The 26,412-nt window shown below is 29.8% G+C and overlaps 1 protein-coding gene across 1 annotated transcript; it reads left to right on the top strand.

Annotated features, from left to right (window-relative positions):
* The first annotated feature begins 15,226 nt into the window (after nucleotides 1-15,226).
* LOC106451620 (cytochrome P450 84A1) lies at nucleotides 15,227-19,886 on the top strand. The gene is made up of 3 exons (XM_022719534.2): nucleotides 15,227-15,802; nucleotides 15,908-16,338; nucleotides 19,012-19,886. Exons 1-3 carry the CDS (start codon nucleotides 15,295-15,297, stop codon nucleotides 19,630-19,632), a joined length of 1,560 nt encoding a protein of 519 aa, XP_022575255.2. The 5' UTR covers nucleotides 15,227-15,294; the 3' UTR covers nucleotides 19,633-19,886.
* Nucleotides 19,887-26,412: the final 6,526 nt, after the last annotated feature.

The raw sequence follows: 26,412 nt of genomic DNA, 5'->3' as shown, positions 1-26,412 counted from the left end.
CACCATCAATTGGATATGATGTCGGTACTCCACCATCATCATATCTCCTAGGAACTCTTTTTCTCGTACGAACAGTTGAAGCAAAGTAGTATGATGTGAAGTTAGATGTTTCGGCTGTCAAACTCCCTGCAACTATTGAACCTTCTACCTTTGCAAGATTTCTTGCTTTCCCCTTCAAATGTTTCATCTGTCGCTCATACGGATACATCCATCCGTTGTGAACAGGTCCACGAAGCAATGCTTCATACGGTAGGTGGACAACTAGATGCTCCATGACGTCAAAAAATGAAGGAGGAAATATCTTCTCCAGGTTGCACAATATGATCGGAATGTTCTGATGAAGTTGTTCGATGACTTCTTCTTTGAACGTACGTGTGCTAAGATCTCTGAAAAATGCTCCGATGGCTGTATATTTTAAAAGGAATCAAATTAATAACATTTCGTAACATATGTATATATATAAATTTATAATTACCTGCAAGTGCTTCGTGGACATTTGCTGGAAGGAGCTCGGCAAAAGCAAATGGAAGCAGTCGTTGCATAAACACATGACAATCATGACTTTTCATTCCGGAGAACTTTTGACCTCGTTCAATACATCTTGACATATTTGAAACATAACCATCAGGAAACTTAACTTCCGATGCAACCCAGTCAAACAAGGTTGTTTTGGCTGCTGATGACAACCGGAAGATGGGAACAGGAACGTTTCCATTGCTCTTGATATGTAACTCACTTCTTGAGCAAATATCAGGTAAGTCCATCCTTGACTTTTTGTTATCTTTTGTCTTCCCAGGGACGTTAAGTAATGTATTCATGATGTTCTCAAAAAAGTTTTTCTCGATATGCATGACATCCAGATTGTGGCGTAAGAGAAGATCCTTCCAATAGGGTAGCTCCCAAAATATACTCTTCTTATGCCAATTGTGAGATACACCATACCCATCAGGCATATTTCCAGGAACATGCCAATTTCCTCCAACCTTAACTGTTTCCTGAGCTCCGTAATAATCAATGTCCGCTTCGATCTGCTGGCCGGTGAGATATGGAGGAGGACTGTCTCTGACAATTTTTTTGTGTCGAAACAATGTCTTATTTCTTCTGTACGGATGGGCAAGTGGAAGAAACCGACGATGACAATCAAACCAACAACTCTTCCTACCATTCTTCAGTTGAAAAGCATCTGTGGATCCAAGACAATACGGACAAGATAATCTTCCATGTGTTGTCCAGCCAGACAACATCCCATAAGCAGGGAAATCACTTATCGTCCACATCAGAACTGCTCGCATCGTAAAATTATTTTTCAAGGAACAATCGTACGTCCTCACCCCTTCTGACCACAATTGCTTTAGCTCTTCTATCAACGGTTGAAGAAAAACATCAAGAGACCGTTTTGGATGCTTCGGCCCTGGGATTAATATGGTCAAAAATAGAAATTCTTGTTACATGCACATATCCGGCGGTAAATTATACGGCGTAAGAATGACTGGCCACAAAGAATATTGTCTACCAGACATTCCAAATGGACTAAATCCATCGGTGCATAACCCAAGATAGACATTCCGAATATTTGTAGCAAAATCTCCGTGTACCTTGTTGAAATGTTTCCACGCTCTTGCGTCTGATGGATGTGCAACCTCACCATCTCTCTGGACATGTTCGGCATGCCACCTCATCGACGCAGCAGTCCTCTCAGATTGATATAATCTTTTCAATCTGTCTGTAATTGGTAGGTACCACATCCTTTGGTACGGTACCCTATTCCTCCCACGGTCTTGCGGTTTGAATCGTGGTTTTTTGCAGAATCGACACTCTTCTAACTTGTCATCTTCCTTCCAGTAGATCATGCAGTTGTCGATGCAAACATCAATCATATCCGAGGGTAACTCAAGACTATAAACCAATTTCTGAATCTCATAATAAGATTCAGCAGACACGTTGTCTTCTGACAAATACTCTTTAAACAACTCCGCCCATGCATCCATGCAATTCTCAGGTAAATTATGATCTGTTTTAATATTCATCATCCTAGCTGCTAGAGACAATTTAGAGAGACCTTCTCTACAACCAGTGTAGATTGGTTGATTTGCAGCATCTAGCATTTCATAAAACCTTTTTGCATCCAAACTAGGTTCTTCTACATTTCCAGTTCCATCTGCTATTGTTGTAGTTGTTTCTAAAAATGCATCACTAATCATATCTTGAACCCTATCATGATCTACCATCTGCTCCTCTTGATAATAATTATGTTCATTATGCACATGATTCAGTTCTTCATTATGATGAGCATCCTCAAAATTAGCATTACTACTACTAGCTTCATTTCTCCCATAACCCTCTCCATGTTGATACCAAATGTAGTACTGTGGTGTAAATCCTCTGTTTACTAAATGATTCCATACAGTTTCACTACGTGCAAATTTTGAATTCTTGCATTTTGAACAGGGGCAGAACATCTTACCGCTTTCCTGCGTGATCGGTGTACAGCCCGCCTGGTGCATGAATGTCTCTTGCCCGTTCAGAAATGCATTCGTCACTCTGCCGTCGGAATCTTTGTGCAAATACATCCAACTTCGTAACTCGTAAATACTACCGCCACCGACCATTTTTTCTTCTATTTTTTTAAAAAATTTTTTTTTTCCGTTTGGGTCTTCTGAGGAAGAGAGTTGTGTGTTGTGAGGAAGAGAGTTGTGGGAAATGACATATATATAGAGAAATTTTCGAGTTGGGTAGTTGAAATATAACAACGATTTTACATGGATTTTACATAGTTTTTTTACAACGACTTTACAACGAACTTCGATAAGTTTTTCACCTAAATATAACGGTAACATGATTCGTTGTAATATCGATGTAAAGTTTTCTTTTCGACGTACTTACGTCGTAATATTACATGGCGTTTACGACGAAATTTGGTTTCGTTGGATTCGTCGTAATTGCATTGTTAACCCACCATTTACTATTTCTAAGACAACGATAAGGAACCTGTGTCGTTCGTCTGTCTGCCAATTCAGTGGAACGACAAGGAGAAAGTGGACGGAAATGCAGCTGGTTTGTACTTGAGAGGAACCTTTGACGATGGTCGGAGGTTCCACTCAAGTATAAACCAACTGCACTTCCCTCCATTTTCTCCTTGTCGCTCCACTGAATTGGCAGACAGACGAATGACTCATGTTCGTTATCGTTATCTTTGAAATAGTAATTGGTGGCTGAATGAGGAGTTGTGTGTTGTGAGGAAGAGAGTTGTGTGTTGTGAGGAAGAGAGTTGTGGGAAATGACATATATATAGAGAAATATGGTAAGTTTTACATGGATTTTACATAGAAAATTTACAATGCGTTTACAACGAATTTAGGTAAGTTAAAGCACATTGAATACACGTTTTCACCTTTATATAACGGTAACACGATTCGTTGTAATGTCGATGTAACGTTTACAACTATTTCGCATTCCACGTACTTTCGTCGTAAACTTACATTGACTTTACGACGAAAACGTTTCGTCGTAAATTACCATGGAGTTTACGACGAAGTTATGTCTCGTCGTAATTGCGTTGTAAAGCGTATGTAAATTTACGAGGAAATTATTTCCTCGTAAAACACCGTTGTTACTGCTACGTTTTCTTGTAGTGATTACATAGTTTGAAAATTGACTCGACTTCCATTTCTTTCTACTGTTAAATATTTTTTCTCTTGAACTAGTTTAATATGTTTCTAAAGAGAGTCTTGGATGTTTAATAAGGATGAGCAATTAGCTAATTAAGATCGTCTTCAAAGTTTTATCTAACAATTTTTTATTTCTACGCATAATAAAAGGACAGAAAATCTTGTACGCAATATTACCATAGTAATTTGCAGAATCTATATGAATATATTTACCATATATGGTACGTAGTTTTTTTTCGTTTTTATGGATGCATAATTACCATAGTAATTTGGAGAATCTATATGAATATATTGACGTTGATGACAACAACAAAAAGACATCCATAAAGCATCATTACTGAAAAGTAATCTAGAATTCGATCCAAAAATCTTCCTATTATAAAGAAAAAACGTTAATGGAAAGAGTTGACGTGCTAAAATAAATGTCGAAGTAATTGATTTTTCAAGCAAAGATGGGGTAATTGTTTTCTTTAAGATTTTAATTAATTTTATTATATTATGGAGATGAAAAGGAAATATTTGTCCTTTGTGGATAGCGGTTGGCTTCGGACGTCGGCCCTAAATCGTGGTTGAGGATCCACTCACGAGGGCAAATCATTTTGGGAAAATACTAAAATAGACAATTATTATAAACAATGAGGTGGATTTCTTTTTCAAAAACTGAAATATTCTACTAAAATAGAACAGTATAAAATTCGTATTCTTCTATATTTATAACTTCATAGAGATTCCAAAAATACAATAAAGGATTAAAAGGAGTTCTTAGATGTATAGTAATTATCAAAATATGAAAATGGATTTCTATAGTATCTCCCAAATATTTTTACTAATTTCTGATAATGTATTTTTGAATATAAATTAATCAAATTTTAGCAAAAGGAAAGAAACATTTTTTTAATATATTATAAATAAACTGAATATTAGTCTAGGTTATGATAATGTAATTTTAAAATAGTAAAAATAATTTTAAATACCACAAGAATAATGACAAAAAAATACCACAAGAATATTAGTTTGTTCGTCATGCTACCTTTAACATTTCTATCATTTATCCTATTGTACTGTTTCTTCTTTCATCTTGTGTGAACTTTTTTTTTTGAAACTTTGTGGTTGAACTTGTTTCTGGTTGTATCTTTCTAAACTTGTTGGGCATCTATCTTAATATAATTAGTTGTTAAAAGAGTACTATAAAAATAAGTTATATATATTTTAATTTTGATCATTAAAAACTATGTATTGTAGTTTACACATTCCTTTTGATTTATGATTATAACATGTACGTGGTTGTTTAAGTGTCATTTAGTTGAAGATTTTTAGATTTATTTTTAGAGCTAATTTGCTCAAAAACCAGAAAAATTTAGTGGAACTAATAATAATTGATTAATTTAATTAGTATTTGATGAACTTAATCAAGAAAATTTTCACAACATCAACAACTTCAATTTAACTTATTTTAATATATAAGTAAATTTTAAACAACAAGAACCCAGAATGAAAATAAACTAATGATTTCGCTGACCAAAAGAATATAATACATAAATACTTACATGCGCTACCTACTGCTACCTACCAAACATTATCTGCAACTAATTAATTTAACATAAATCATGCTCAAATTGACTTAAAATAACGATAAACTCTTTTTCAGTTTTTTTTTTTTGTTTTGTCAGCACTCTTTTTCAGTTATGATTTTAAATAAGCTATAATAACAAAATTGATGAAACTTTGTTTATAATGAAAGGTACAACAAACTGCGAATTTATTTGTTACTAGGAGTTTTCTTGCGCCATGCGCAGATATAAAATATTTAAAAATGTTAAATATAAATAAAATTTTCTATTTTTATATTTTACTTTTATTAGTTTAAAAAATAAAATCATAATGTAATTGTTTTTAGTTTGATTTATTCAATTTTATTTTGACCTTTTAATTTTGCATTATTTAACTTTTAATAAAAATAATTGAAATTTATAAAGTTACTTTATTATATTATTATTTATTTAATTACCATTTTAAAATATTTCTATTTGTAAATATATAAACTATTTCTAATAATATATACACTAAATAAAAATAACTTATATACGTTGATAAAATATATTTTAAACTACACTTTTTTTAATAATAAAAATATGATTCATATATTGATGTAAGATTTTAATGGAGAAATTTCAATTATACACTTTGTGGTGTACCACTTTTCACTTTTACCACCACTAAATGGACATTTTCAAAAATACCTTCTTTATTAAATGGCAAAAGACTAAATTAACATTTCCTTATCTTCAACCATAAACGCCTCTTTTCAGATCTATATTCTCTCTTGTGGAGATCTTCCGTCGCCGTATTCATGAGTTTCACGGTGTCCGTCTTTAACGAGTTCGTCGTCTTCTTCGTCAAGCTTCTCTTTCGTCTTCCTCAAACATGTCGTTGATGTATTTATGAGCTTCACCGTGTCTGTCTTTAACGAGTTCGTCGTTTTCTTCATCGAGCCCCGCCGTCGTCGTATTCATGAAATTCAGTGTGTATGTCTTTAACGAGTTTAGTATCAATTGCTCTTTCTACGATGAATTATGAAAGTAAGACTTTTTAAATTAGCTTCTCTCTTTCTTTCAAATATATTGATTTAGTTTTTTTTTTTTTTTGTGATTAGTGACAATTCTGTCTATCTTGGTTCCTTATAATTTCTGGAAAAGTTTCCAATGAAACAATCAAACAAGATTGCTTTAGACTTCTCATTTGAACATGTTGATCTAAAAGAAACAGTTTTGATAGTGAATATTGAGTTTGGAAACTTAGAACCATTTATAAATCTGGGTTTTAAGTAATTTTAGGGTTTTCTCCTTTCTGTTATCCAAAAATAGAATACAGTTAATTTGGATTTGTCATCTGAAGGGTTCTGGCTAAGAGAGAGATTATCGATAGTAAACACTACATATTAAAGAATTATAACCCCTTATAAATCTAGATTTTAGGTTATTGTTGATAATGCAACTCAAAGATTTACAGGGTTCTATAAAAGATGTATTTTTAACAAGAGTTGTATATGTCTATACATATAAATGTGTGAACTCAAAAAGTCTTTTGTTGTGTTATCCTATATTATTTGTAAGACTTTTGTCGAAATACATAAACACTATGCTTATCCATCTTAGATCATGATTAGAAGTTCATATCATCGTTTTATTAAGTTCATATCATTGATGCATCAGACTTCTCATTTGAACATGTCGATATAAGAGAGGTATTTTGCAATAGTACACTGCATATTAAGGATTTATAACCCCTTATAAATCTGGGTTTTAGGATATTTCTGATAATACATCTCAACGATTTACAAGGTGTTATAAAAGAAGTTCTTAAACAAGAGTTCATCGTATATATCTATAGAACAACATATAAACGTGTGAACATGAGAAGTCTTGTGTTGTGTTATCCTATATTCTTTGTAAGACTGTTACCAAAATACATGAATATTATGCTTGGATAAGGTATCTTTACACGATTAAAAGTTAACATTATCTTTTTATTTCGTCAGGCAGTTAGATAGCAATGAATTTTGCACATCTTCGTGATTCCTCTGAGGATTTATGAAGCTGGAACAAATCCACTAGACAATCCAAAAGTGATTATCCAATCGGTGTCTTGGTCAATAATGTGAAGCATTTTATAAAAGATTATAAATGTAGTTTTAAATGGGTTTATAAATTTCTAAATTAGAGATTTGGGAGACTTATAAAACTTGTTTATTATTTGTTACATCTTTTGGTTAATACAATGTTTGGATTCTCTAAGGAATACCAACATTTGGTGACTCCAACGCATCCAGATTTTAATGACATAGATTTTGACAGTGTTGTACAATTAGTTCAACAAGGATATAAAAAGAAGAAAAGTTAATGGGAACAAAATTTTGTGGATTTACTTTTTGCAATATATGATATAGAGCAATAACACATGAAAGAAGATAAAAGTGAAGAGAAAAGAAATTTAAAGGGCAAATAAGAGTTTATAAATCATTTACAAAAGTTTATAAAACATTTTTGTAAGGTTATAAGCGATTTATAAATGTTTATAAATTATTTGTAAGAGTCTCTAAGATCTATGGTTCACTTTCTCAGATCAACCAATGAGGGTAGATCTATGATTATTGATGAATGTAAATAATTTATAAGGGTTTATAAAAGCAATTTATAAACTACTTATAAAAGTTTATAAAAATGTCATGAAAGCATATATTCAATTTATAAGGGGTATTATAAGAGTTGTATAGGTTTATAAATCAACTAAAATAGTCTATAACCATTTAGAAAGCTTTATAAAACAACTTATAATTGTTTGTATAATAGTTTATAAGGGTTTATAAAGGTATATAAATAATTTATAAGGGTTTATAAAAATAATTTATAAAATTGATACACCATTATAAAATAATTTATAAGGGTATGTAAAATTATTTGTAGGAGTCTATAAACCATTTATAAAGACATATAAGATTTGTAAAGTCCGACAAATGAGGTTTCTTTGTTCGTGGAGCTGAAGCGGTGGAGCATTGTTCGCTGTCTGCATGTGCCTCAGAATCTGTCACGTATCATCATCTCTTTATAAAACATGCATGTGTTCTTTATTTTTATGAATTTAATCTTGTGTATCAAAGTGTTGGGCTTTAAGCCGAAAGACTTGTGCCCATAATTTCAGCCCATGAGGCTTAAATGAAAAGAATGTTGACAAAAAAAAAGATTTATAAGGGTTTATAAAAGATTTTAATGGGTTTTGAAGAGTTTGTATAGGGTTTACAAAAAAATATAAAGGTTTTATAAGACTTTATCAAAAGATTTATAAATAGTTTAGAGAGTATTTTTAAGCTGTTAGAGAAATATCTATTCAGCCAAAAAACATATCAAAAGAATCAGGTTAGTGGTATTTTGAAGTGTTATAACTTTTTACTTCATGAAATCAGGTGTAGAGTGTATGACAAAGCGTTATAAGTATATTAAGAAATGAAGCATTGTTAAAAGATAGTTGCTTATTACTAGTACTTAATCAAAAAGATGAATGCTTCTTGAGACATTAAGAAACATACATTCAGAAAGAAGTCGTTATAGTCTTCTTTGAGTGTGAATTCAGCTGAATCAAACCGCCAAGAAAGAGGAATAGAAGGCATCATCATCATAGAGCCATGGCGGATTGGAGAGCACCAAGTTGATGAGCTCTTCAAGCAATCAGTAGACTTGGGATATTTTATTTTGATTTACAAGAATGTATAAATTGATTCATATAGGTTTATAAATAGATTTGCAATACTTTATAAAATATCTACTGTAGTCTATAAGTTAATTATCAATATTTATAAACTAATTTATAAAGCTTTGTAAATCATTTGAATCTAGCTCCAATAGAGTTTGTACTTGCAAAACTCAGTTTTTGTTAGTTGTTACTAACATGATCTGAGAATATCAAGGCTTCTCCATATCTCATTCTTCTATAAAAGAAACAATTGGAACCACACTCATTTACATGTCGAACTAATCTCTTCACCTATGCAACTCGTAAGAGGATATATAATTGGTTTAGTATAAGAGATGTCTGAAGAAGATGAGAGAGAAGGATGAATAAAGAAGCCAACTCTGTAACTTTTATAAAGAGTTATAAATATTTAATTTTTTGATCATACAAACCACATTCTTGTTCAGAGTTCCTCTTGCTTCTTCAAACAGCTCACCAACCTCGTCGATCTTCAAAATCTGAGCGCAAGCCAATCACATGTTATTCATACGCATCATCACTCACTTCCAAAAACAAGATTCAAAAATAATATGCTTTGGCAACTCAACAAACTCATGCTCCATCTCCACTGCTTCTATAGATATTATACACAAAACAAGACATAAAAAATGAATCTCATATAGTACCAAACAGAACATTACACTACCAAAACACCAACCTTCCACCTCATATACTGCACATACTAAACCTTGCTAGTCAAACTACAAATGGTATCATTGTATTACCTCAAGAAAGTGAGGTACTTGATATGCATATCATCACACATATTCTCCACAGCATCCCTTAAATCCAAAAACTCATACCACACCTTTGTAATTTCCTGCAACATTAACATATCAACCAAGAGAAGAAGGAATCATGGAATAATCTTAATCTTAAGTTAGTAATTTCTCATGATTTAAATATATGTTAAGTTCTATGTCTTTTGATTGCTAACAGATCAACAGTAAGATTCCAAAGGACCCAATTTATAAGGTCTTATAAATTTGAGATTTGAAAACTTCATGAGAAAAACTTCAAAACTTCGTCTTCCTTCCTAGAAATTGATCGAATTTGATATACCAACCTACAATTACAGAATGAGACGAAAATCACCATCTATTATCCTCTTACCTTTGTTAGCGTTTCTTAGGTATTGGGAGAGAGATCGTCTCGTTTGTTTGAGCTTGTAAAGTCTGTTAGCTTCATGGAGAACTCGTCATTGTCGTGAGATCTCGCCGGAAAACTCCTTAACGTCATCAGATCTCGTCGGAAACTCGTCAGTATTCATCAAATCTCGTCGGGAAGCATCGTTAAATCTCCTCAGAATCTCACATATCCGATAGTTGTCTTTTGCCAGAGCTCGCCGGATTCTCACATCGAAGAAGAAGATAGAATTTAATTAGAGACATAATGGTCATTTTTCTGTTAAAATTTTGATGGTAAAGCTGGTTAAGGTATAAATGAAAAGTGGTATTAGGAAAGTGGTATTAGTGACAATTTCTCAATTTTAATAGATATAAAAAAGTTATTAGGTATCATAAAATCTTTCCAAAATGAATATTTACTGAGAAAAATTATTTTTGATATAAAATTTATTAATTATTACTATATTATGAAACTTTTTCAAAAATATAAAACCGTATATAGAAAATCATCATCATTATATATATTTAAGAAATCTTACCAAAAAACATAAATTTAAATATAGTAAATTTTACATGTCACAATTACATTTATGCCATGTCATATTTCTTTTAAGCCATGTCATCATTTTTTGTGAAAGTTAATGTAGTGATGGCACATATACAAATCACTTATCAAATATAGTCTAGGGGATAGTTAGGAATGGTCAATTTGGAAATTTCACTCTAACATATTTAAATTCAACTCTTCAAAATATGCAAATTAATTTAATGTATTTGTGCATAAAATATTATATAATATTTTTCTTATTCTATAAATACAATTATATATATTTTTCATATATTAAATTTTAATTATCAAATTATAATAAAAGTAAACCAATAATAATTAAATAATTAACAAAATCTGATAAAATTCATTAAAATTTGACGGTTGATCGTTAATTATTAAATAATAATAAAACAGCATTTTATTATGATAGAAATGTTTTTTATAGTAAAGTAAATGTTAATAATGTTTTTATAGAACAAACCAAAAAATGTTAAAAAGCTTTAAAATTTTATATTCTTGTGATATCATTTTTAATATGTGAATTTATCCTATTTGAATCTTAATTTACTAATAATATCATAATTTATAATGTTAATCAAAATTTTACATATGATTTTAATTTTATCTGAACCTAAATTAAATAATTATGACACGTATTAGCTTGACCATTTAATACGTTAACGAATGTATACTTTAAATTATGGATGGTTTAATTTATATGATTACAGAACTAACGAGTTTGCCAAGTGCGAAAAATGCATTGTTACACACACCTTCGTGATATAAATGTGACATACAAAGTTATGATCTTGGAGTAAATTAGTTGACTAAGTTTCAGAAAAAAACTAGTTGACTAGATTTTTTTCCTATGTTGTTTGCATGTATTAGGGGTGGGCGTTCGGATACCCGTTCGGGTTCGGGTCGGGTATTTCAGATTTTCGGGTATTTCGGTATAGAGGTGTAGGACCCGTTCGGGTATTTCTATACTTCGGGTCGGGTTCGGGTATTTTTAGTTCGGTTTCGGTTATTTCCTATCGGGTTCGGATATTTAGATTTTGAAAAAAAATAAATTTTTCATTTCTTAAATTTCTTGTATTTAAGAATATAAATTTTACTTAACTTTTATTTTATTTTTAATAGATTAAATGGTTAATAGATTTGGACATAACATTTTAAAACTAAAAATGCATTAATTTAGTTATTGTTTTAAAATTTTGGATGTAACTTTTTGTTAATTTTTGAAATAAAAAAACTTGACATGCTTTTTAAGTGAGTACCAAATCATTTTTTCCGTAATTGCACGTATATCATATGAACTTAAAGTATGTGTAGTATTAATATAAATATTTTATATAAAATAAGAGATGTAAACTAGAAATATAAGGTTAATTATACATATGTTCGGTTATCTTCGGATATCCATTCGGGTTCGGATATTATCCATTCGGGTTCGGGTATACAATCTCTCCTAATTCAATACCCGTTCGGGTATTTTGCTAATTCGGTTCGGATTTCGGTTCGGGTTTTTCGGATCGGGTTCGGGTGCCACTTCGGATATCGGGTAAAGTGCCCACCCCTAGCATGTATCACAGAAACTCGTTGGTGAAGCTTTTTATCGAAAAAAAAAACTCGTTGGTGAAGCAGGAAAATTAAAATTAAAAGGCTAACTAATGAGAAGTAGAAATCAAAATATCACTTCTAAAAAATAGATAAACAATAGCAATCAATTGTTTCTTCCTTGACTATGCTATAGCTAAATCGATTATGCACTAATCGATTATGCTATAGAGTCGGCCTTTACTAGAAGCAAGGAAAACATATGGTTAGACTCTGGAAAGGAATTACTGTATGATATATCTGTTGGTGGTCATCGTTAAGAAAGAAAAACTGTGTTTGCTTTAAAATGCAGTTTGAGACAGTTTGCAAGCGGTTGGACACTAATCACTTCATCGGTGACCGATCAGACAGGTATACATGTCTGAATAATAATTATAACTTTATGTCAAATAGTAATATAATTAAAACTATGTAATTGTAATTGAAAGTTAATACATTACGTATAAAAGCATAAAACCGTATAGTTTAGATGTGTGTGTGTTGCAAAAAAAAAAACTGTTTAGATGCGAACGAAATACACATTGTTAGTAACGACAAAAAGGTGCCTTATCACTCTATTAGGCCTGGACAGATCGGATATCTGGGGTATTTTAAAATATTCAGATCCGCATTCTTATCCGACGGATCCATGATTTTATTATCTTTATCTGAATTTGGGGTTCTCGGATATCCAGATATCAGATATCCTTCTAAACATTGTAATATCCGGCGGATATCTGGATCCGGATTTAGATTTTTAAAATAAATAAAAAATAATATTAATATATATATAAAATATTAACAATGATTTAAAAAAAAAATGTATATAATGTTTTTAGTTATTTCTATGTCTAATATTACAAATTTATATTAAATTTATATATACTATTATAAACATGAAAATATAATGAATAAAATTAGTTTTTATATTGTAGATATAATATTTTAAAAATAATTATCAATAAAAATTACGGATCCGGATATCCGGACTAAAAAAATCAAAATATCCAGATCCGGATCCGGTCTTGACGGATCCAACATTTAACTATCCGGATCCAGCCTCTCCGGATATCTGGATTTCTGAGCGGATCCGTCATCGAATCCGGATCTCAGATAATAAATCTCAGGCCTAAATCCTATTAACCTCTCTACTAATTGTTTGACGAAACCACCATGGCCACCCACCGCTTAATCGGTCGCGCACGGCCGCCGCGTTCGGACATTAGTTAATAGTAGTTGTTGTAATTTATCAATCGACTGTCTGTACTCACCGCTTGTGGTCGGTCTATATCTAGTTTTAGAGCTTTTTTATTAATATAATAAATAATTAATAGACCTTTTGTACTTGTTCGTTTGCTCTGCTTCATCCAGTTAGAAGCCACAAACTAAAGTTGTGGATATTTTCAGAAATGTTTATTTGGTGGACATATAAGAATAGCAAGACATTTTAAAGTGGAATCTTCTGTTTATGTGAAAGTAGGAATAAAATGAAATGTGGATGTATAATCTTCGAGAATATGATTACTGACCATTTTATTATTCATTCACATTACATCTGAATTTTTAGAATACTTCTTTACTTTCTTATATGTAATGACATGTTATATATTAAAAACATTTACTACAGCTTTGCATTATTAAACAATACTGATTATATTGTCTTAGAAATAAATTACTCTTTATATATTTATGACATGTTAAATGGTTACTGAGAAATTGTCACATATACCACATTCATAATATTATTTTTTTTATATTTACACTAACCATTTTTATATTTGCTTTCAATGAAAGGTAAAAATCATTTATACACCTAGGGTTAACTAATCTAGACTTAGGGTTTAGAGTTGAGAGATGAGTAGAGTTTTTGGAGTGTAAAATTTATGATTCTAATAAATATATAAATACTTAAAAATATATATATATATATTTTTTTTAAATAGTTTCAAACATAATTTTTTATTTTCAAAAAGAACATTGAAAAAAAAAATTTGAAATTTTTATATTGAATTTTTATTATAAAAAGTTCAAATTTGAAAAAATATGATTCGAAAACATAATTTTTTTATTTAAATAAATATTTATTATATATATATATATATAGTACAAAAGTATAATAGTCTTTTGCCACTTAATGAATAAGATATTTTTGAAAATATTTATTTAATGTCGGTAAAGATGAATAATGGTATCATGAAAGTGGTAAACATGACATTTTTCCATGGTTATTTCTTATCAGTTCAGAAAAATAAAATCCATTCACCTAAGCTGTCTTTTTTTATATAAAATTTTAACATTTAAATTATAATGAGTATGTAATATATGTATAAAAAAATAATTAAATCGATTATTATTATAATATATTATGTTAAAATATGTTTTCTGTTTTAGGATATAAAATTTAAAACAGTTTAATCAGTTAATAATTTTTAATCTTGTAATACTAAAATATAGTTAATCTGTTAATACTTACTATGTATAATTTGTTAAAATATTTTAAATGTTTAAATTATCAATTTTAAAATGACATAACATACATGTGGATAATCAGAATATATATATATATGGATATTTCTCATTGTTTCTAAAATTAATCATTTGTTTATATATCAATTATATCTAATTTCAAACTACTATGTATTAAGGGAAACAACTTATATTTATATGATCATCAAATATTATAGCGAACCAGTCACATACATATTCATTTTCTAACAATATGTTTTAAATTTTCATCGGTCCACTAGTATAATAAAATCCACTAAACACCAATAATTACTTCATCATAATGCTCGAATATCCGTTATAATTTGTCTGATTTCCTATTTATTTTCATATAATAAAAAAAAGTTTTTTTTTTGTAACTTAAATAATACTTGTTGCACATGTGAGTGACGAAAACTAAGTCACACTAGATAAATAGAACTAATCTAAACCACACTAGGTAAATAGAAATATGTCAATAAAGGGGACCACACCTTGATTATAAAACCCACCTCTCTAATCACATCCCAAAATGGCGAACTTTGCCTGATAGACCTCTTACAGAAAAAGAAAAAGAAAAATCATGGAGTCTTCTGTATCACAAACACTAAGTCAATTATTAGATCCCACAACGGCTATTCTCATCATCGTCTCACTTTTCATATTCATCGGCCTCATCACACGACGGCGAAGGTCTTACCCACCCGGTCCACGTGGTTGGCCCATCATAGGCAATATGTTAATGATGGACCAACTCACCCACCGTGGTTTAGCCAACTTAGCTAAAAAATATGGCGGCTTGTGCCATCTCCGCATGGGCTTCCTCCATATGTATGCCGTCTCATCACCTCATGTGGCTCGACAAGTCCTCCAAGTCCAAGACAGCATCTTCTCGAACCGGCCGGCAACGATAGCTATAAGCTATTTGACTTATGACCGAGCCGACATGGCGTTCGCTCACTACGGACCGTTTTGGAGACAGATGAGGAAAGTGTGTGTCATGAAGGTGTTTAGCCGTAAACGTGCGGAGTCATGGGCTTCTGTTCGAGATGAAGTGGACAAAATGATCCGGTCGGTATCTAGTAACGTTGGTAAGTTAGCTATGTGCGGTAAAATATGTAAAAAGTAAAAACAACAAACAATGTTTCTCTCTTTTATACGTACGTATTTTAACAGCAAAACCAAAAAAAATGTAGGTAAGTCTATAAACGTCGGGGAGCAAATTTTCGCCCTGACCCGAAACATAACTTACCGGGCAGCGTTCGGGTCAGCTTGCGAAAAGGGACAAGATGAGTTCATAAGAATCTTACAAGAGTTCTCTAAGCTTTTTGGAGCCTTCAACGTAGCAGATTTCATACCATATTTTGGGTGGATCGATCCACAAGGGATAAGCAAGCGGCTCGTGAAGGCCCGTAATGATCTAGACGGATTTATTGACGATATCATCGACGAACATATGAAGAAGAAAGAGAATCAAAACACTGTTGATGATGGAGATGTTGGTGATACCGATATGGTTGATGATCTTCTTGCTTTTTACAGTGAAGAGGCCAAATTAGTGAGCGAGACAACGGATCTTCAGAATTCTATCAAACTTACCCGTGACAATATCAAAGCAATCATCATGGTAATTTCTTTTTCAGAAGACCACTAGGCACATTCATTATTCTTAATGCGTCACACCATCGAACTTATCCATCAAACCACTAGATTCATATTTTTGTCTAAATGAGGAAGGTAACTTTTCTGTATTTACAAGTAGTCCATATGATATTAGAGATTTTGCGTAAGCATTAGGGGAAAATGACGTCATTTACTGATAGTAAAAACTCATAAAAATATAAAGTTTTAGAAAAAACCTAAAATACGAAACATGTAAAAAACACGTACAAAGGTAATATAAATCACATGTAAATATAAACTGACCCTCTTTGAGCTAACAATTTATTTCTGTTTACATTTTAAAATCTAACTAGGATAAGACCCGCGCCTTGCGCGGAATTAAGTTATTATTTTTATTATATTTTGGAGAATGAAACAATAGTTTGGCATCATTTGGATTAGGGGTGTTCAATTCGGATATCGGGTTGGTTTCGGTTCGGTTCGGTTTTTTCGGTATTTCAGTTAGTAAAATATAACTACTATTCTAAATCCATATTTACTTTGACTTTAGTCTTTCACGTACTTTTCAAAGATTTCAACTCGACGACTAAATTGATCAGCCAATCTTGTTGCTTTAAATCATTAGTATTTATATATATATATATATATATATATATATATATATATATATATATATATATATATATATTATTTAGTTTGAATATTTATTAAATAAAAATTCATATGCGTTATATTTTATGATCATTTGTAACTTATTATAACAAAAAATAATCTATTGATCACAAAATTTTCAGAGTGAGAATCTTCAAATTTCTAATAATATATAGACGTCTTGAAAAATTCAAAATATAACATATAAGAAAAATATAAATGTTTTTATTATATATTTAATGTGATTTTTTAATATCTTTCAATAATATAAAATTAAAAAAAAAGAACTAAGATACCAAAATTGTTATCAAATATTTCTTATTCATAATAATTAATTTTCATATATACGTTAATCATATTAGGTAATTTCGTAGCTTCTAATTAAGGAAAGTGCAAAACAAAAATTTGGTAGATTATTTATCAATTCAATAGTTAGTTTATAAAAAATATAATGTAAGTTAAGATGGACCAACCTATTTTTCTAAGAATAGTATATTTTATATAGTAATTTATTAAATGAGAATTTATAATCATACAGTTCTATGATCATTCATATCATTTTATAACTGAATATTTAAATCATCTATAACAAAATTTTCAATGTGAAATCTTTAATAAGTTTATAATTTATAAATATTTTTGAAAATTCATTGAAAGTTTTAATATTAAAATATTTATGTAATCTTATGGTATATAGTTTAATATATATATATATATGTTTTATTATTAAATGATATTTTTTACTCAAATGGTTTTAAAATCATGTGTATCTTCTTATAATATTAAATAAAAGTTCATATTAATACAATTTTATGATCATTTGTAACTTATTATGACAAAAAAAAAATCTATTGATCACAAAATTTTCAGAGTGGGATCTTCAAATTTCTAATAATTTATAGACGTTTTGAAAAATTCAAAATATAACATATAAGAAAAAATATAAATGGTTTTATTATATATTTAATGTGATTTTTAATATCTTTTAATAATATAAAATTAAAAAAAAGAACTAAGATACAAAAATTGTTATCAAATATTTATTATTTATAATAATTAATTTTCACATATACGTTAATCATATTAGGTAATTTCGTAGCTTTTATTTAAGGAAAGAGCAAAACATTTTTTGGTACGTTATTTATCAATTCGATAGTTAGTTTAATAAAAAGTGTAATATAAGTTAAAATGAAACAACCTATTTTTCTAAGAATAGTATATTTTGTATAGTTATTTATTATATAAGAATTTATAATCATACGGTTCTATGATCATTCATATCGTTTTATAACAAAATATTTAAATCATCGATAACAAAATTTTCAATCTGAAATCTTTAATAAGTTTATAATTTATAAATGTTCTTGAAAATTCATTGAAAGTTTTAACATTAAAATATTTATGTAATCTTATGGTATATAGTGTTTAATCTATATATATATATATTTTATTATTAAATGATATTTTTTACTCATATGGTTTTAAAATCATGTGTATCTTCTTATAATAAAAATGTTAAACCATTGATCATTAATTTTTAACATAATAATTTTAATAGTTTTAGTCATTTATTGTCGTTTGTAAAAATTCAAAATATAACGTATACGAAAAAATCTAAATTTTACTTTTATAGCTAATTTGATTGTTTAATTTATTTTAATAATATAAAATTAAACAAAAAATGATGGAGGAGATATAAATTGTTATCAAATCTTTATTATTAAAATCATTAATTGTCATATATTTATTAGTCATTTATGGTAATTCCGTAGGTTTTATTTAAGGAAAAAAAATATCATATCATATCATTATATCATATAGTTTGACCAACTTATGTATCTAACAACATATAAAAATCGAATGTGGACCTACTTATTTTTCAATTGAATGTAATTGACTACCTAATTGAGTGACACCTATGCATTGGGGCCTCTTTTAATTAATACAAAATTGAGGTTACATATTTGAATCAAATGTTCCTCAATTAATATATAAGGGATTTGAATCGATTTATTGAATTTAATAGGACGTCATGTTCGGAGGAACGGAAACGGTAGCTTCTGCAATAGAGTGGGCCTTAACGGAGTTATTACGGAGCCCCGAGGATCTAAAACGGGTCCAACAAGAACTCGCTGAAGTTGTCGGACTTGACCGACGTGTGGAAGAATCAGACATCGAGAAGTTGACTTTTCTGAAATGCACACTCAAAGAAACCCTAAGGTTACACCCACCGATCCCACTCCTCCTCCACGAAACCGCAGAGGACACTGAGATCGACGGTTACTTCGTTCCCAAGAAATCGCGCGTTATGATCAACGCGTTTGCCATTGGACGTGACCCTAAATCTTGGCCTGACGCCGAAACGTTTAGACCGTCGAGGTTTTTAGAACCGGGAGTAGCGGATTTCAAAGGAAGTAACTTCGAGTTTATACCATTCGGGTCGGGTCGTAGATCGTGCCCGGGTATGCAACTCGGGTTATACGCGCTTGAGTTAGCCGTTGCTCATATATTACATTGCTTCACATGGAAATTACCTGATGGGATGAAAGCGAGCGAGCTTGACATGAACGACGTGTTTGGTCTCACGGCTCCTAAAGCCACTCGTCTTTTCGCCGTGCCTAGCACACGCCTGATTTGTGCTGTCTAAGTTATTGTTCGTAGCACGTGGCGGGTGTAAAACCAAACGAAGGGTTGGTAATAGGTATGGTTCTTGGAAAGAGTTTGAAAAGTCAAATGTAGCACTGAACATTTGTGGATGTTATTATATGTATGTATGTGTATCACGTGTGGTCTGGATGAAAACATAAATGGCTCTTTGTTTCGATTTTCCTTTTCTTTTGTTGGGATTTTTCCTTGAATGAAAATGTAACTGGTAAAATATAGTTTTTTTTTTATCTTACATTTACCTTTGCATATTACGTAGGTAAACTATTAAGACTATTGCATTCGTTAGAAATTTTATAACCTGTTGATCAAAAAAAAAAAAAAGAAATTTTATAACCTATGCACAAATTTCCATCACTATGAGTCTATGACTTAAAAGAGTTTGGCAACCTGTAAAACCAAGTTAAAGCTCAATTTGTATTTTAAACTAGGAGTTAATCCGCGCTACGCGCATAACTATTTTGATTTTCAAATATTAACTATGTAACTATTCATTTGGACATTGTATTCTGAACAACAACAAAATTCCGAATTGTATGTTTGAGTGAATACATATTTCTTTAGAAAAAACATAAAATTATATATTTTTCAAATAGATATTTGATAAAATTTTCCATTTATTATACCGTATATTTACTTATCATTTAGTTTTTCTTATATTGTAGGGAAATTCTCTCAAATAGCATTTTTTTAGTTTTTCTCACAAAATATCCATCAATAAGGAAAATGACTAAAATAACCCCTTTTATTTTGAAAATTTTAATACTTATTTTTTATTTTTTAAAATTTAAAATCATATCTTCAAAATCCCACCTCTTAACTCTAAACCTTAAGTATATTTTATTTAACCTTAGAATATAAAAAGGATTATTTAACCTTAAGTATATATTATTTAATCTTATTTAACTCTAAACTTTAAGTATATATTTTAAAGTTTAGATATTGTTTGGTATACGAATATGTCACTTCTCAATTAATATAACAAAATGTCTTTTGACGATAACTTTTATTAGTTTATTAGATAGTTATGTCTTTTCTTTTATATGAAATGTATATGTCATTAACTTAATTGGTGTATTAGAAGAGGTTTCTTAAAAGTAAGCAGTTCTGAAATTTGCGGTGAAACAACTGTATATAAAATAGTTGTAGAATTCTTCCTTTTCTTTTGAAAGCCTATTTGTTTTCTTGGTAGGATCAGATACGTAACATGATAGTACAATAACATGCACCTACCACTTAAGTATGTGTTAATAACCTAATTCAAACACCATCGATGGTCCAATTTCTAGCTGAATATCAAAACTCATATCCAAATTATTCATTTTCTGAGAATGAGTTGCTCTGTAAATCCAGGCCAGGGATAACTCCTCTCAACATAAATTTTATTTAGCCAGTTAAAATAATACCATATATTAAAAAAAATCAGTGAATCATGACTACACTCATCCTAAAAAGTTATATCCGTGTTAAAAGCCCAAATCACCTTCTAGTTATAAAACTATTCAACTAAGAGTTCTGGATCTAGTGGTAATGAAATTCCAGCTGGAGTATCTGTTCTGGGTTCGAGTCGCCTTAGCCACCTTTCCGTCTATAACTATGCGTACCCGGATGGAATGTCTCGTGGAGATTAGTCTGGGCTTACCGCCTAAGATCTTCCAAAGATATCAAAAAAAAAAGAAAAAAAAAAAGACTATTCACTTATAAAATATATACACATACAATAATTAGCTAGAAGTATTATAACAGCCATAATGCATCCCGTAGTTATTGAATTTATCATTGCATCTACCTTGGCGAAAGCAATAAACTGCAAATCACTTAAATACGTTAGATTTGTAGTAGATATACACACGTAGCACATTCATATTCACTTAAATATGTCTGTACCATACGTGGATTATCGAATATCACAAAATAATTGCATATATTATTTTCAGTATTGAATATTTCATTTGTTTCATAATAAGTGTCATTTTAACATTTTTTTTATTATAAAAAAATGTACAATTTCAATACAAATTATACTTACTTTTAACTGAAAATTAATTAAAAATCACATTAATTTTATAAATAATTTTATTTATCTCAAATACTATTGGTAAGAGAAATATAATTAATAATAACTTAGTTATATTTCCGCAACTTTCTTAGTCAGAAACGAAGGGAATATGTCCCAAGCAAAATATTAACACAAACAAAAAAATTTTTAAAAGATATTTAATGCCTCTAACTAACAAGCGGGGTCTCCTTGACATACATTTTTCGTGTGTGTTGGAAGCATAAGAAAATGACAATTTTACAGACGAGCAATGTGTTGGGAAGAGTTGAGTAGACATCTCTAAAATTAGCTCTAAGCCAAACGATTGTTAAGGCTTAACTTTCTGTCACATCTTTGCAGGGCCGGCCTTTGGCATAAACCGGTGAAGCAGTAGCTTAGGGCAGCAAAAAAGTTTTGGGCATATTTTAGTATCTTTTATTTTTTCTTTTATAAATAATTATAGTTTGTAAGACTTTTCTTAGCTAAAGTGATACTTGTGGACATAACAAATCAGAATAACGTTTTTTGGATCTTTTAACAATATTAATAAATATTTTATTAACAATTATAGTAGTTAAATATATTATTAAATAGTTATTAGTAAGTTTTTATTTTAAATTATAATTAAAACCATAATTAAAAAATTCTTGTTCTCTTTTCTCTTTCGTTCTATGGTGCCCCCAGTTTAGTTTCTATTGCTTTAGTTTTGCTATCATTGTCTTCGTATTGACAAGCTACGTGGCTAATTTATTAGTTTCCAAATTTTTATGAAAACTAGCAAATTGTGACAAGAGCAGTAACGTATTAACATTGTTTGGAGTTGGTACGAGTTTTTTTAACTATTATTTTATTTTATCTTACAAACATTTTTGTGAAATTAGATTTTTTTAGGGAAGTTTAATTTTTTTTTTACTCTTATTATATGATTCTGAACAACACATATATAAGGGCATTGTTTTATGAATTGGCTTAGGGCATTGTTCAATGTTAGACCGGCACAGCTTCTTTGCAAAGAGGTTGGTTCGGGTAGGGTTTGTCCTTGTCTTCTAGAGACTAGAGAAGTCATCTTCTCGACCCATCACCTATTCAAGTCTTACTGTTATAGCAATATACCAAAAACTGACATTTCGCTTAAATTTTAGCTTTTAAAAATCATTTTTCATAAATATTTTTACTTTTGATTGTAGGGACAATTCAGTCAGGCGACCCCATTTCTTTTCATTGGTACTGGATACTTAGATTGTTTTGAAATAAATGCAGTTTGGAATAGATCCGTGAAACAGTTGAGGCCGTGAATGGTTATAATTGTAAAAGAAATATCTCGTGTTTTTCTATAATTACCACTGAATGTTTCTGATCACTTGGCTGGATCACGAGCGATGAAGAACATAACATTGACACCCTAATAAATGAGACAGAAGCGCTGTTTCAAAACAGGTTACTAAACAACTGAGTATTTTTTAGTTATTTTACACAGTAACCAGATTAAAAGAGAAATTAACAGGACCTCAAAAGAAAAAAGTATCGAACTTCTTTCAGCCATAAATACAAACATCAGAATCCACATTTTCAATTTTCAGTTTTGACCTTTTTAGTAGAAAAGGAAACGAGCATGGTAGCTAAGAAAGACCAGCATGGTCAGAGAAAACGGTAAAAAGTGGTGGTAGATTAAGCACGACGACGTTTCGAAACAATAACAACGCATAAGTTGTCATCTTTCGCCGGCGTTGAGGAACGTTCAAACAAAGACGATGATAATTCACAAAAAACAAAATAAAAGAAACCCTTAATGTCTATGTACAGTATTAACTTTTTTTTTGTTGTCTGTAATTCAGAACATGTGAACATGATAAAAAAATAAATGCGAAGACAGAAAGTCGACCTATTATTTCTAATATCATATACGAATATGTTAGAATCTCACTTCGTTGATTTAGAGCATCCGCAATAGGAATCTTTAAGGAAAAGTTTTTAGAAAAAAAATAATTAAATAATCGATGGACTTTACTAAAAACTAAGGATTCAATCTTTAAATTCTTAAATAAAAATTCTTTCTTAGTGAATCCTTGCACTATTTGCAGGTCCCGACGACATGTGGCGATCCGCGATTGATTGATATTTATTTTTTTATCTAAAAAAAAAAATAATATTTAAAAAATCAAAATACACTTTTCTAAAGATTCACATTTGAGTAACACCATTGCAGTTGCTCTTATAAATAGAATATAAACAATAAGAGGAGAGATCTAATGATTGTCAAATTTGGAGTCTGAACTGCTTACACAAAATCACTATACCTACGTTTTGTCGAATTCCGAGTTGCTAAGTAGTCCATCTATAGATATGAGGAGTGACCTTCCACCATATTGTTCACATAGTTACCTGTAAAGTTACCAGGCAACGATTAATGTATTATATATGAACGATTAATTAGCTCTCACGATTTTTTTCTATACTGATGATCATCAAACCTTCTTACACCAATCTGAAAACTATTGTTGAACTTTCAATTGTTGTTTGACTGAAAGCGATCTGACACCCTTACTGAGAATAATTTGTTAAATATACACTCGAAAACGAATCTTATCTCATCATCTACTGAATGAATTATGCACTGTCATATGGTATATGACGAGAGAAAGGGATGGCATAAAATACTTAAAATGGCTAAATATATTTAATTTCAACTAGTCCTCCATTTTCAACCACTCGCAACTTCACTTATTTGTTAAAAAGGAGAAGGTATTACCACCGTTTTTTTTTTCAATCTATGTATAAAAACATTGCACTTGTTTCCATCAACTCCAGAGGGTAAAACAAAAAAAAAAAAACTTATAATTTTGGCTCGAGCAGCATGCCGGCATATAAAAAAAGGGAAAATTGCATTTCTAACTTGAAAGTGTCACATTCTCGCACTTTAAACAGTGAACGTTTTTTATTAATACTTTAAACTTTGAAAGTGACATTTTTCCAAGTCAACTATGTGACATGTACTGTTCATTTTGTAATGATATGTCGGTTTTTTTCTATTTTGTTCTTTTAAAAAATAATAATAAAAAAATACAGAAAATTCAAAAAAATTCGAAAAAATCTAAAAATTTGAAAAATTCAAAACATTCAAAAATTCAAAGAAATAAAAAAAAATAACATTTCAAAATTAAAAATAAAATCAATTATTTTTAAAAAATAATCCAATTATAAACCAATAAATATATATAGTATAGTAACTTGAATGGTGATTCTAGATTCTGTTTATTGGTTGTTGATTGTTTTTTTAATTTTTGATTTATTAATACTTAACTTATTAAATTTTTGTGAAACTAGAAAAAATCTCATAAACCACTTAAAATGTTTTTGACCTTAACTAAAATATTATAAGTTAGTTTGAAATATAATTAAGAGATATAGAAGTATGCCTCTAGATTTGTATATGTTAGGTTTTGGTGTGAGTGGAGCTTCTTAGATAAGTAACATATATTTTAGTTTCTTTAAAGTTTGATTAGTAATTTATCTAATTTCAAAGTTATTTACTATTTTTAAGAACTTTACTTATAAGTTAATTTCTTTTTAAACAAACATAAAATTACTAAAATAAATATCATTTTAATAAATAATACCAATAATTGGAGTAATTTTGAAAATTTAATAAGTTAAGTATCAATAAATCATATTTTTTTAAAATAGCAAAACCCAAAAACCAGAATCTAGAATCACCATTCAAGTTATTATATTATATATATTTATTGGTTTATAATTGGATTAATTTTTATTTTTATTTTTTTTATCATCAACATAAACAGACTCATATAAACTCTGTAAACCAAACTGAAAGATGTTGATCCATGTGAACGACGAAAGACGGTTGTTTTCTGGCACGACGTGCTAGGGTATCCGCCTTTGTATTTTGCGTTCTTGGCACATGGATAATCTCTGATCGAGAAAAACTTTCCTTCAGGACTTTAAAATCTTCTAAATAAGTTGCAAAAGCTAGACATTCTTCTGGTTCCGAAACCATCTTCACCAATTGAAAACAATCCGTTGCAAACGTAACCTGAAATTAACGTAAGTTCCTCATACATTTCATTGCCCAAAGTAGTGCTTCCATTTTATTTTATAAATATTTTATTTTATTTTTAATTTTGAAATGTTATTTTTTATATTTTTTTGAATTTTTCGAAAAAATTCAAATTTTCTAAGTATTTTATTTTTTCTAAAAGAAAAAAATAAAAGAAAAAACCGACACTTCGTCACAAAATAAACAGTACATGTCAACTAGCTGACTTGGAAAACAAATAAACCTCACTGGAGATTTGTTATGATAAAAATACCACTTTCAAGGTTTAAACTGCTAGTCAAAAACGTTTAGTGTTTAAATTGTGAAAATATGACACTTTCAGGATTTAAAATGCGATTTTTCCTATAAAAATGTTTACAAAAATTAAAACAGGAAGGTAAATAGTTGCATGTCCACACGACAAGTTTTTGTCACGGAAACGCAAAATGAAGAAACAAATTTAAAGCAAACTCAATGAGTTGTCAAATGTCAATGGCTGAATTATGATGATAGGAAGTTGGGAAATAATTAGACGTTTTTTGTTTATTATTTTCTGTTTTCAAAGATGAATATTAAAAGAAGATATTTTAAAAATATATTTTTTTGTAGTTTTCTATATATATTATTAGTTAATAATAAATACAATATGATTAGCAATACATTGAGATAAA

Source organism: Brassica napus, chromosome A3 (assembly GCF_020379485.1).
Source record: "Brassica napus cultivar Da-Ae chromosome A3, Da-Ae, whole genome shotgun sequence".
Lineage (NCBI taxonomy): Eukaryota > Viridiplantae > Streptophyta > Magnoliopsida > Brassicales > Brassicaceae > Brassica > Brassica napus.
The sequence above is the reverse complement of the archived record's forward strand: the minus strand, read 5'-3'. Positions and strand labels throughout refer to the sequence as shown.

Bases quoted from the DNA above. Each gene is read 5' to 3' on its own strand.
- LOC106451620 (XM_022719534.2), top strand. From the start codon at position 15,295: ATGGAGTCTTCTGTATCACAAACACTAAGTCAATTATTAGATCCCACA. The intron at 15,803-15,907 runs GTAAGTTAGCTA...AAAAAAATGTAG, and splicing joins GTCGGTATCTAGTAACGTTG to GTAAGTCTATAAACGTCGGG. The intron at 16,339-19,011 runs GTAATTTCTTTT...TGAATTTAATAG, and splicing joins ATATCAAAGCAATCATCATG to GACGTCATGTTCGGAGGAAC.